The sequence below is a fragment of the Pseudonaja textilis genome, chromosome Z, assembly GCF_049901715.1.
Source record: "Pseudonaja textilis isolate UNSWEBS1 chromosome Z, rPseTex1.2, whole genome shotgun sequence".
NCBI classification, from domain to species: Eukaryota; Metazoa; Chordata; class Lepidosauria; order Squamata; family Elapidae; genus Pseudonaja; species Pseudonaja textilis.
Genome location: NC_142008.1, coordinates 124,250,518 through 124,262,948, shown reverse-complemented (window position 1 = coordinate 124,262,948; position 12,431 = coordinate 124,250,518). Strand labels below are relative to the sequence as shown.

Here is a 12,431-nt window from a genome sequence, read left to right as displayed (position 1 = left end):
TCTGTTCAGCTGTGATCAAGCTTGCACGACCGTAGTTGTCGGGCAAGCCGCGTCTGAGTCAAAACGGAAGGGATTCCAAGTGTGCTCAGAAGAAGGAAAGGATAAAGCCATCGCTGCAGTTAATTAAGTTTAATGACCCCGGTCGTTCAGTGAATCTGGCGGATTCCCCCGGACTTTGCTTTCCGGGAGGTTGCCCCCCAAAAAAAGGGGGATCACGTGTGGCTGGGATGCTGTGACCATCATAAATAGGAACCAGTTGCAAGCAGTCGAATCTTGGTCACGTGACCGTGGGGATGCCGCAACGGTTGTAAGGGTGAAAAACAGCCCTGGCCCCGGGGGCCGCTTTTTTTTTTTCCTGTGCCGTTCTCATTTCAAATGGTCACTAAATGAGCTGTTGTAATTGGAGGGCTAACTCTGCAGACCTAAGCTAGGTTGGTCCTGCTGTGATTTTCTGCCAGCCCAGGGATCCATAGACCAAAGAATAATAGAGTTGGAAGGGACTTTGGAGGTCTTCTAGTCCAACCCCCTGCTCAAGCAGGAGGCCCTTCTTTCCTCTTCCTCCTCCTCTTCCTCCTCCTCCTCTTCTCTCCTCCTCCTCTCCTCTTCCTCCTCTTCCTTCTCTTCTTCCTCTTCCTCCTCTTCCTCTCTTCCTCCTCTCCTCTTCCTCCTCCTCCTCCTCCTCCCTCTTCCTCCTCCTCCTCTTCCTCTTCTCCTCCTCTTCCTCCTCTTCCTCTCCTCCTCCTCTCCTCTTCCTCCTCCTTCTCCTTCCTCTTCTTCCTCCTCCTCCTCTTTCTCTTCCTCCTCCTCCTCTTCCTCCTCTTCCACTCCTCTTCTTCCTGCTCCTCCTCCTCCTTTTTGAAATAACAGTTGGAAGGGACCTGGGAGGTCTTCTAGTCCAACCCCCTGCTCAAGCCAGGGACCCTATCCCATTCTGGACAAATGGCTGTCCAGTCTTCTTCTTAAAAACCTCCAGTGTTGGAGCACCCGCAACTTCTAGAGGCAAAAGCTATTCAGAACCACAGAGTTGAAAGGGACCTCGGAGGTCTTCTAGTCCAACCCCCACCCCCCCATCCTCTGGATTCCTTATACCATTCTGGACAAGTGGCTGTCCGGTGTTTTTTTGAGGGGTGGGGTGGGGGGAACATTGGTGTACCCACAACTTCTGGAGGCAAGCTAGTCAGCCTCACAGAATGACAGGAACCTTGGAGGCATTTTAGCCGGACCTTATCCCATTTTCAACCAATGCTCTTGGTAGGTTGAAGCGCCCCCCGCCCCCAATGTCAGGTCAGACATCATCCTGCAGGGCTGTCAGTGTTGACAGCCGACGAGCAGAACAATTGCAAATGATGGATGTCTTCTGCTTCGGGGTTCTTGGCTGGGAGGTTGGGGGCTTGAATGGGTGGGGCGGGGGGGGGTGAGATGAAGGGGAGGGGGGGGTCGTGAGTGGGCGGGTGAGAACATCAGGAAGCTTGTGCCTCTGGCTCTGCCAAGATTTCAACATCGTTCCTCCCACTCGCTCGAGCGCCCCATCGGCCCCGGCCGGATTAAATGGAGCGTTGGCCTGTTCCAATTTGGCAGTTCTTGTCTTCCCTGGAGACTGATAAGAGCCCCTTTAATCCTCTACTTTGGTGTGTGTTTGTGCGTGTGTGTGTTTGTGCGTGTGTGTGTGTGTGTGTGTGTGTGTGTGTGTGTGTCTGATTCCTGGGGGAGGAGGGAGCGGAAGCAACTGCTGTGCGATGCTGCAGCTCGCTGGAGGAGCAGACTCCCTCTTATCTCGGCTAGCCATTTTTAATTTTATATTCCCACCCACCCACCCACCCTCTTCCCCAGCATCTGATGTGTGATATGTTCAGAGATTTCCAGCCTAAACTGTTTGTTGGACCCCCTCAGTGGCTCCATCCTCACGTTCCCTTTTAGAACCTGATAATAAATAGTTCTGCTGGCCCCCTTTTGGGATCCTGCAAGAAGCACAACTCCACAACGCAGCTCCTTTCAGTCCCCCACCCCCCAAGAAGGCTCCACCCCCCCCACTTGCACTCAGGTGACGCTGAGGACACAGACAAACCTCCAAGCGGCCTCAGCGGGTCTCTGAAAAAAGGATGCCAATGACCAGCTGTCTGCAAGGCGTATCAGTCCTTCCATCCTCCATCCAGCTCAGAGCTGAAGAAGCTCCTTGGAGGAGAAGCGAAAGCGTCTTCAAGGAAAAAGAACCCAAAAGTCTAGTTGCCTCTTGGAAAAAAAAAAAAAAGAAAGAAAAGGCACCTTGGGGACGTTCTGTGGTGAGCCTCTTAATCTTGTTCACGAAAGAAAGGCGAGGATGTCGGTCTGGCCATCTAGGTGCCCGTTGGGTCGTAATTCAACGCGGAGGATCGGCTCTTCATCTTTCAAAAACTTGAATCTTTGCAGATTCAGACTGCCTGCTGATATTCTGCGCTAGCGAGGTGTCCCCCTTTCCGTTTTCGTACTTAATCCGCTTTGTCTTTCAGTTTATCGGAGAGATCTTTGTGCGACTTCTTGGATTTCTTGTTTTTCTTTTCCAGTTGTGTTGGACTGGGCTTTTATTATCGTATTTTTCACTGTTTCCCATGCTTCTTGACTTCCCCTTTAGGATTTTTATCCATGAAATGTTTTGCTTAGCCTCTCTTTGAGTTTGTTTGACCCTTTCCCCCACCCCCCTTCTCCTCCCTCCAGGCCTCTCATTGCCAAAAAGAACCCCAAGATCCCCATGTCCAAAATGATGACCATTATGGGAGCCAAGTGGCGAGAATTCAGTGCCAACAACCCTTTCAAAGGATCGACGGCCGCCGTGGCTGCTGCGGCCGCCGCCGCTGCGGCCGCCGTAGCAGAACAAGTCTCAGCCGCCGTGTCGGCTGTGATCCCTTCACCTGAGCCCCAACACCTGCTGCAGCCCCCGGCTCAGCCTCTTCCCATCCGCAAAGCCAAAACCAAAGAGGGCAAAGGTGAGTAGCAGCTTTTCCCCGGAGGGGTGGGGGCACGAAGAGGGGCAGTTTCTGGATGGGTCCGGTCAGCTCTTCGATGCCCAGAGACGAGCCGTCACCCATAGAGAATATTGGTATTGCTAAGAAAGAGAAGCTGTGAATAGAAGAGGAGTTTTGTAGCTTGGGGGTTGGACTCCGGGGGTCCTTGGTGCTCTCTAGTTTTCTTGCAGATGTTTCACGACCCAACTAGGGCACATCATCAGTGCTAGAAAAGGGAGGGGTGTGTTTGGAGAGGAGGAGGAGAAGGTGGGGGGGATTGTGGGCTGCTTTGTGCTCTCTGCACTTGGTGGTTTTCTGTGTAGAGCGTGCTGACCTCCAATTTGCACATTCGATGTTTCGTGACCTTCCTAAATCGTATCATCAGTGCTGCAAGGAACACACAATTCTCCAACAGCTCACACCCCAGATAAGCAGGGATTAACCCCAGACAAGCAGTGAAGCAGAAAACAATTCCCCAATCAAAGAACAACCAAGGAAGCTACTACGCATCTACCAACATGGCCGGGGCAGGCGACCGTATATAGATAGGGAGCAAACCTCATTCCCTTCTAGCACTGATGATGTTAGATAGTTGAGCCATTAAATGTCTGCAAGAAAATTACCAAGCTCAGAGAAGGACCCCAGAGTCATCATCATCATGTTGTCCTCCTCCTCCTCCTCCTCCTCCTCCTCTCTCCTCCCTCCATTCTGCAAACCCCACTCCTTTCTTATGTAGAATAACAGAGTTGGAAGGACCTTGGGAGGTCTTCTAGTCCACCCCCCTGCTAAGCAGGAGACCCTATGATTGTCTGTTCTCTTCCTATACACCTCCAGTGTTGGAGCATCCGCAACTTCTGGTGGCAAGTAGTTCCACTGGTTAATTGTCCTCACTGTCAGGAAATTTCTCCTTAGTTCTAGGTTGCTCCTCTTAGCTTCCACCCGTTGATTCTTCTCCTGCCCTCAGGTGCTTCTAGCACTGATAATGTTACCTAGCTGGGTCCCGGAACCTCTGCAAGAAAACCACCACATGAAGGAGTCCACACTCCACAAATAGGAGAGTGTGCCCATATTTCAGGGTTGAGATAGTTCCAGGATGAAGGTCAAGAGTCAGGGCGTTGCATCCTGGACCTAAAAGCAGAAGACCTTTGCTTTTACCTGCCTCTCAGAGTTGAGAGGTCAAGCACGGGATGTTCCTGTATAAAGAGGCCCCTTGCTTCCTTGGGCAAACTTCGGCCTAAGTTGTTCACCCTCAACCCGAGGTTAAGTGTCCCTCGGCCTTCCACGCTTCCGCTGGGCAGGCTCCAACCTTCCCGGAGAACGGAAAAGGGCCAACTTTGAGTGGTCTTACCCCTCCCCTGTCACGTTTTCTCCTCCCCGGGTTTGGTTCCGTGCAGGCGAGCAGAGTGGAGAGGAGGGACATGGTGGGCTCAGCGGCTAAGACGCTGCACTCGTCGATCAGAAAGGTCGGCGGTTCGAATCCCTAGCGCCACGTCACGGAGTGAGCTCCCGTTCCTTGTCTCAGCTTCTGCCAACCAACCTAGCAGTTCGAAAGCACGTTTAAAAAAAATAAAAAATGCAAGTAGAAAAATAGGGTGGGAAGGTAAACAGCGTCCCGTGTGCCTCCTGGCGTTTATTCCTGCCGGCCACATGACCACGGAGGCGTCTTCGGACAGGGCCAGCTCTTCGGCTTTGTAACGGAGATGGGCAACGGTCCCCTAGAGCCGGAAACGACTAGCACGGATGTGCGAGGGGAACCTTTTACTTCTTACCTTTTAGAGCGGACAGGGCGACAGCCAAGATGCTTACGCTTTTTCTGCAAGCATCTCGTTGGGATGTAATTATGCCGAGCCTCCCTTGCCAAGGTTTGCCATCTGCTCGCCGCTTTGGAGCGCCCCCGGGACAACCGCGGCTCTTTCCGACCAGGGCCAACCGTTGACTGTTCACCCCAAAGGTCCTTCCTTCTCCCCCTCCCCAGGACCCGGCCACAAGAAGCGGAGCAAAAGCCCTCGCGTCCCCGAGATGAAGAGGAAGGGAAAGGGGAAGAAGATGGCGCCCCTGAAGATCAAGTTGGGCGTGATCGGCGGGAAGCGCAAGAAGAGCAGCTCAGTAAGGCGCGCTTCCGTTGGAGTTGTGTGCGTGAATGTGAACCCTGAGCTGGCCTTGGCGTTTCTGGGCAAAATTAGCCAGGAAGGAAGAGCTTTTTGGGGCTTTTTTGAGAAAGAGGCTGCCGGTCCGTCTCAAAGCGAGCTAATTCCTGTGACCGATGGCTGTTCTGCAAATTAAGCTCTTTAATTTCAATTACGCACGCCACGCAGGTTACCACCAGCCACAAGCGATGACTCTTAAGCCAGGGGTGACTCCAACCTTGGCAACTTTTAAGGCCGGTGCACTTCAATTCCCCACAGCTGGTTAGGGAGCTTTGGGAATTGGGAGTCCAGAGATCTAAAGGCTTTTGAGTTTTGGGAGTTGAAAACTTTTGAGTTCAGTTCCGGGAGTTGGAAGATTTTGAGCTCAGTTCTGGGCATTGAACATTTTGAGTTCAGTTCTGGGAGTTGGGAGATCTTTGTGTTCAATTCTGGGAGTTGAAAACCTTGAGTTTAATTTCTGGGAGTGGATGAGTTTTGAATTTAACTCTGGGAGTTCAATTCTGGGAGTTGAAAACTTTGAATTCAATTCTGAGAATTGGAAGTCCACAAGCCTTGAAGTTGCCAGAGTTGGACCCACCCTTGCTCTAAGCCCTGGCAGTGCTGGTGGGACCCTTTCGACAGGATCCTTGGCTTTTATGATTCCTTTTACGGACTACGGCAGCATGGTTGCGACTGCTTGCTTGTTTATAACATCCACCTTCATAGCCTTTCTTCCCATCCTTCAACCTTTGCCGTGTGACATAGACCTGCATGCAGTCCCCAAGACCCAACCTTTTATAGCTGAACTAGGTTGGTCAATTCTGTAGCCGGTTGAACCTCTCGTAGCTGGATGGGGTCAGGTGGAAAGCTTCTCCTTGCTTCTTTCCGCCGGCTTTTGGGCCATAGCTCCGAAGTTAGGGCCCCCCCCGCCTCCCTTTCCTTTCCGTCCCCTTCCCACCGTCCCTCTTCATCTCGGCCTCTTTGTGGCTTTTTCCTAATGGAGGGCCGCTCCGGTTATGTACAGCATTTGTTTCAGAGCGACGAAGTGGCGGAACCGGAAGAAGAATCCGACCTGGACAACTCCAGTGTTCACAGTTCTTCCGTGCGTTCGGATAGTTCAGGAAGGGTCAAGAAAGTCAGGCGAGGTCGACCTGGACGAAAGAAGAAGAAAGGTGAGGTTAAGGTTATCGCCCGGGGAGGTTTCCGACCTAGGCTTCCCTAAGATCACGAAGCCGACTCCTCGTCCCAATAAAACCCCTTTTGTTTAGGTTTTAAAGGGAATTCCTCTCCGGCAAAATCCCAGCGAACAGTCTTTCGTGAGATTTCACAACTACTGACTGAGAGTTGCCAGGCCGATAGTTTCCAAACGCCATGCTGTGGCAGATAATACTTTGCAAGGAGTCAGGAACAGATCTTCACCCAAATGAATTTGAACTAATTGTCTCCTGCAACCCCGCCTCACTCCTCTTTATTCCCTATGGGAGGGGCCATTCACTGTCCACCTATGCCGGTGGAGTCAGCCTGGTCCCTACCGCCCACTAGTGGGCGTTCCAGCTTTCATGGTGGGCGGTAGGGTTTTGTCCCCTACTTTATAAATCACCATTACTGTGGAACCGGTGGGCGGTTAGAGAAAATTTTACTACTAACAGAGATACAAAAGTGGGCGATAGGTATAAAAAGGTTGACTACCCCTGACCCATGCCTTTACTTCTGAGTGTGACCTTTGTTCCATAGCTGTTCCATTCTTCTGGCAGCTCTGTGCATGCACACACTGGGAACAGGCTCCAGCTGCTCTTCTGCCCCACTGATTTCCGACTCCATAGGCAGCTGGGAAATGTCAGGCGGCCCTGGCCCCATCTCTGCCTCCGACGCAGAGCCCTCGTCCGAGCCTTTCCCAGACTCCAGGACTGGCCCAGGTTCCTCCCCAACCTCCTCGCTGTCTGAATCTGCCGCCAGCTCAGTGCTGGCCGCAGGTGGGCCGCAACAGGAGGTAGATGTAGCAAAGCCTTCTCTGATCGCCCAGGAAGGAAGGGGGCACCTGATTAACTTCTAACCGACAAGGAGAAGAGGGCATTTGTTGTTGAAAAAGGGCAGATCTTTTTTTCCCCAACTTTTGATGTCCGTAGCAAGATAATGCTGGAGGGTTTCGTCTATAAGAAGGACTAGAGCAGACAGCGCGTGGGGTGGGACGCCAGGGATGACCCCTCCCCTTTTTTCCTTTCTCTCTCTCTCCCCTCCCCGGGTTGGCAGTTGCCGGTGAAGAAGAGGCCGACGGCTACGAGACCGACCACCAAGACTATTGCGAGGTGTGTCAGCAGGGCGGGAGATCATCCTGTGCGACTCGTGTCCCAGAGCTTATCACCTGGTGTGCCTGGATCCGGAGCTAGACAAGGCCCCGCAGGGCAAATGGAGCTGCCCTCACTGCGTAAGCCGCTCGCCTTTCTTCCTTGCCTCTTGGCTGCACCACGGGCAACCTCTCCCAGTTAGCCTCCCCCCGTCTCCCAACCCTCCAGTTTGGACGTGGTGGGGTTCACATTTTTTTAACCACTGCTTCTGTGGAGGTGGCTTGGTTGGTGAGCGTGGTTTTGTTGGTTGGGGGTGGCCAGGTGGTCACGTGACTTGGGTGGGCACGGCCATGTGACTCGGGTGGGCGTGGCTAGACAGCTGTGTGACTTGGGTAGGTGTGGCCAGGGGGCCCCGTGTGACCGGGTGGGCGTGGCCGTGTGACTGGCAGACCAAATATAAGTGGGCATCCAGCCCTCCTTCCCTGCTTTGCATCCAAACCCTCTGGGAAATTCGGATTTCTGCTGAATGACTGCACCTGGGCGGATTCCTGTGAGTCGGACTTGGAAGCCTGGGGTGCGGCTGGTGGGCCGGGGAGGGTGGAAAGGGAGGGACTGTGGAAGTGGGGGGCTGCTACGTGCACAGGAACACGGAGACGAGCTGGGGTTTTCGGGAAGGACTCCTGTCTGCTCAGGTGCTTCGGGGTTCCCTGCCTTTGGGTTGGCCCTCCTAGCAGGGGGTTGGACTGGAAGACCTCAAAGGTCCCTTCCAGCTCTGAGGTTCTGTTGGCTTCTGGAGTCATGGGTGCTCCATCCCTGGAGGCTTTCCAGAAAAGACTGGAAAGCCATTTGTGGGAAGTGGTGGAGGGCAGGGACCTTCAAACTTGGCAAGTTTAAGACTCGTGGACTTCCAGCTCCCGGTATCCCTGAGCTGATATGAGACTGGAGGAGGAATTCTGGGAGCTGGGAGTCCACAAGTCTTAAACTTGCCAAGTTTGAAGACTCCCGGGGTAGGGTCTCCTGCTTGACTAAAAGACCTCCAAGGTCCCTTCCAGTTCTGTTGTTCTGTTATGATTCTGCCCCGCGAAGGCGCCTCCCGTCTCGCTAGAACAGTACGGGTAGTTCCTTGACTTACAGCCGTTCAAGGTTACAACGGCATTGAAAAAATGCAACTGTTTTTTACTGCTCGCATATGTTGCAGCATCCCTGTGGTCACCTGATCAAAACCCCGATGCTCGGCAACCGATTCGTATTTACGACAGTGGCAGCGTCGCCCTGGGGGGTGTGTGGGGGGGAAGCGGGTCACGTGACCCCCCTTTGTCATTCTTCTGCCAAACAAAGTCAGTAAGGAAGCCGGATTCCTTTAACAGCGGTGCGACTGTGTTAAACCACAGCCACAATTCGCTTAACAACTGTGATAAGACAGGTGGACGAAACTGGGACAAAGTTCCCTTCGCCTCTGTCTTGCTCCCCGATGGGAATTTTAGGCTGAACCTAAAAGGGTCGTAAGCCGAGGACTACCCGTAAAGAGGGAGAGTCATGCTGGGGACCTGCAAAGATCTGGAACTGGATCTCTTTTAAGGAAAGGTCAAGGTAAATCCACTCGCGCATCCGCGCCAGTCGTTTCCGGCTCTAGGGGGCGCTGCTCACGTCTCTGTTACAAACCTGAAGAAGAGCCGGCGCTGTCCGAGGACGTCTCCGTGGTCACGTGGCCGGCAGGACTAAACGCCAAAGAAGGCGCACGGAACGCGTTGCCCCCTTCCCACCAAGGGGTCCCTATTTTTCCACCTGCATTTTTATTTTTATTTTTGCGCGCGCTTTGAGCGACTCGGTTAGCAGAAGCCGGGACCAGGAACGGGGAGCTCACTCCGTCACGGGGCGCTAGGGATTCGAACCGCCAATACTGCCGGACTTTCTGATCGACAAGCCCAGCGTCTTGGCCACCGAGCCTCCCTCGGATACTCTTTATATCGAATCCTGAATTCTAGCAAGTGATTCTGGACCACCCCCCAAATGTTTTTTTTTTAAAAAAAAACCCGCTCACCCCTCTTTTTTCAAATTTCTTGCACATCATTGCCGGAGTTTTTACTTCCTCTTCATTTAGACTCCTCAGCCCTGCTCTGGGCTGAACCCTCGTACCATAATCCATCTCTCTCTCTCTCTCTCTCTCTCTGTCTGTCTCTGTGTGTGTCTTTCTCTTTCTCTCTCTCTCTTTTTCTGGTGGTGTTGTGGTTGTCGTGTCCCTGGCTTACAGGAGAAAGAAGGGGTACAGTGGGAACCGAAGGAGGAGGATGAGGAATACGAAGGTGAGCTGGACGAGAAGGAAGAGGAGGACGACCACATGGAATACTGCCGGGTCTGCAAGGACGGCGGGGAGCTCCTGTGCTGTGACGCTTGCATCTCTTCCTATCACATCCACTGCCTCAACCCACCCCTCCCGGAGATCCCCAACGGGGAATGGCTGTGCCCCCGCTGCACGGTGAGGAAGGACTGGGGAAGGATTCCGGACGGCGGGGTGACCAGGGAGGCTGGGAGGAGGGAGAGGGTTCCTCACCCCTCACCCTCTATCTTGAAATGTATATATCCTTCTGGTGGTCCTCAACTTACAAAAGTTCACTGAGCGGCCTTTCGAAGTTTCAACGGCATTGCAAAAAAGCGGCTTAGGGCCACTCGTCGCACTTAACGACCGTCCCAGCATTCCCCGCGGTCACGGGGGTTGCTGCGATGGCCGTAAGCGTGAAAACGGGTCAAAACAGCCCTCCCCCCCTTTTTTCAGTGCCGCCGTAACGTTGGTCGCTAAATGAACTGTTGTAAGTGAAGGAATACCTGCATTGTCTCCAGGAGGGCAGGCGGGCGAGATCAGCGCCCTGATTTCTGATGGCTCCTTCTTCCTCTTCGCAGTGCCCCATGCTAAAAGGCCGGGTCCAGAAGATTCTCCACTGGCGGTGGGGAGAGCCCCCCACGCCGGTTGCGGTCCCCGTGCCCCCTGACAGCAACCCGGACGACCCGCCTCCCAAGTTGCTCCAGGGACGTTCGGAGCGCGAATTCTTCGTCAAATGGGTTGGCCTCTCTTACTGGCATTGCTCCTGGATAAAGGAATTGCAGGTATCTCTTTGGCGGGCCGGCAAGGGCATCGGAGGGAGCGGGGCAGAGATCTTAAGGGGGGGGGGAGGGGGGGCGGGAGGCAGCCAGACCCTGAGCAAATGTGAGGGGATTCTGAGGTCAGCCCTGGCTAGGCGGAGCTGGGAGGCTTTGAACAGGGAGCTTTGCATTGCCAGTCCCACCTGCGTTGGTTCTCTCAAGGGACTTTTTCTGATATAAGATTGTATTTACCACTGTATACACCGCTCAATAGTACAATAGAGTAGAGTAGACTAGACTAGACTAGACTAGACTAGACTAGAGTAGAGTAGAGTAGAGTAGAGTAGAGTAGAGTAGAGTAGAGTAGAATAGAATAGAATAGAATAGAATAATAAAATATAGCATTAGAATAGAATAGAATAGAATTAGAATTAGAATAGAATAGAATTAGAATAGAATAGAATAGAATAGAATAAATAATAAAATATAGAATTAGAATAGAATAGAAAGAAGGAATAATAAAATTTAGAATAGAATAGAATTAGAATAGAATAGAATAGAATAGAATAATAAAATATAGATAAAATATAGAATTAGAATAGAATAGAATAGAATAGAATGAATAATAAAATTTAGAATAGAATAGAATAATACAATATAGATAAAATATAGAATTAGAATAGAATAGAATAGAAGGAATAATAAAATTTAGAATAGAATAGAATTAGAATAGAATAGAGTAATAAAATATAGATAAAATATAGAATTAGAATAGAATAGAATAGAATAGAAGGAATAATAAACTTTAGAATAGAATAGAATTAGAATAGAATAATAAAATATAGCATTAGAATAGAATAGAATAGAATAGAGTTGTTTTTTCTGCAGTCCTAATCATGCTCTGCTCGGTCCCGTTGGGTTGCAGAACCAAACCAGACAGTGATAGCGGTGCAGATGACAGACTCAATAATTCCTCTGTAGACAGCAGCTCCTTGGGCGGTTTTGAGCTTAAAAAAATGAAAGGGAGTATTTGAAGGTCAGGGTTAAAGAGTGAGAATCGGAGGAGGAGGAGGAGGAGGGCCGGGGAGGGGTTGGGATCCTTGGTGCTCTCTGAGCTGGGTGGTTTTCCTGAAGACGTTTCGTGACCCAACTAGGGAACCTCCTCCGTGCTAGAAGGGAGCGGGGTTTGTGGAGAGGAGGAGGAGGAGGACTTTGGGGTTCTTGGTGCTCCCTGAGCTTCGTGGTTTCCTTGCAGCCGTTTCATGACCAGCTTGGGAACACTATGAGTGCTAGGAGGGGGTGGGGTTTGCAAAGAAGAAGGGAGGAAGAGGAGGAGGAGGAAGAAGAAGAAGAAGAAAAAAGGACCGGGGAATCCTTGCGTTCTCTGAGTTTGGTGATTTCCTTGCTTCATGACCCAGCTAGTAACATAACATCCTCAGTGCTACAAGGGAGTGGAGTTTGCAGAGAAAAAGAAGAGGGGGGAGGAAGAGGAGGAGGAAGAGGAGGAGGAAGACGAGGGAAAAAAAAAAGGACCGGGGAATCTTTGTGTTCTTTGAGCCTGGTGGTTTCCTTGCAGACGTTTCACGACCCCCCTCAGTGCTACAAGGGAGTGGAGTTTGCAGAGAAAAAGAAGGAAGGAGGACTGTGGAGTCCTTGGTGCTCCCTGACCTTGGTCTTCTTGTTGACGTTTCATGACCCAACTAGGGAATGTCACCAGTGCTAGAAGAGGGTGGGGCTTGCTCTCTGTTTACATACCGTGGCTTGCCCTGTCTGTGTCGGTGGCGGTGTTGTTGCTTTTTCCTGGCCATTCCTTCATTAGCCTGCTGTGACTGTTTGTTTGGCTGTGTTGGTTGCTTCTTGATTGGGAAATTGTTTGCTTCTTCATTGTTGGTCTCATATTAATTTGGGGGTTAACCGTCGCTTCCCTGAGTTTTGATTGCCGGTAAGGAGGCATTTTGGTCTTT

The 12,431-nt window shown here is 51.7% G+C and overlaps 1 protein-coding gene and 2 long non-coding RNA genes across 3 annotated transcripts in view; 2 read left to right on the top strand and 1 right to left on the bottom strand.

Annotated features, from left to right (window-relative positions):
- LOC148124369 (uncharacterized) overlaps positions 1–12,431 on the top strand; it is a 129,111-nt gene that overhangs the window by 92,890 nt on the left and 23,790 nt on the right. The window lies entirely within an intron of this gene.
- LOC148124370 (uncharacterized) overlaps positions 1–12,431 on the bottom strand; it is a 110,952-nt gene that overhangs the window by 85,809 nt on the left and 12,712 nt on the right. The window lies entirely within an intron of this gene.
- LOC113451150 (ATP-dependent chromatin remodeler CHD3-like) overlaps positions 1–12,431 on the top strand; it is a 48,888-nt gene that overhangs the window by 31,775 nt on the left and 4,682 nt on the right. Inside the window, 7 exon segments of the mRNA XM_087917110.1 lie at positions 2,692–2,960; positions 4,954–5,084; positions 6,129–6,276; positions 7,355–7,426; positions 7,429–7,529; positions 9,641–9,865; positions 10,288–10,491. Coding sequence (XP_087773236.1) covers positions 2,692–2,960; positions 4,954–5,084; positions 6,129–6,276; positions 7,355–7,426; positions 7,429–7,529; positions 9,641–9,865; positions 10,288–10,491 — 1,150 coding nt within the window.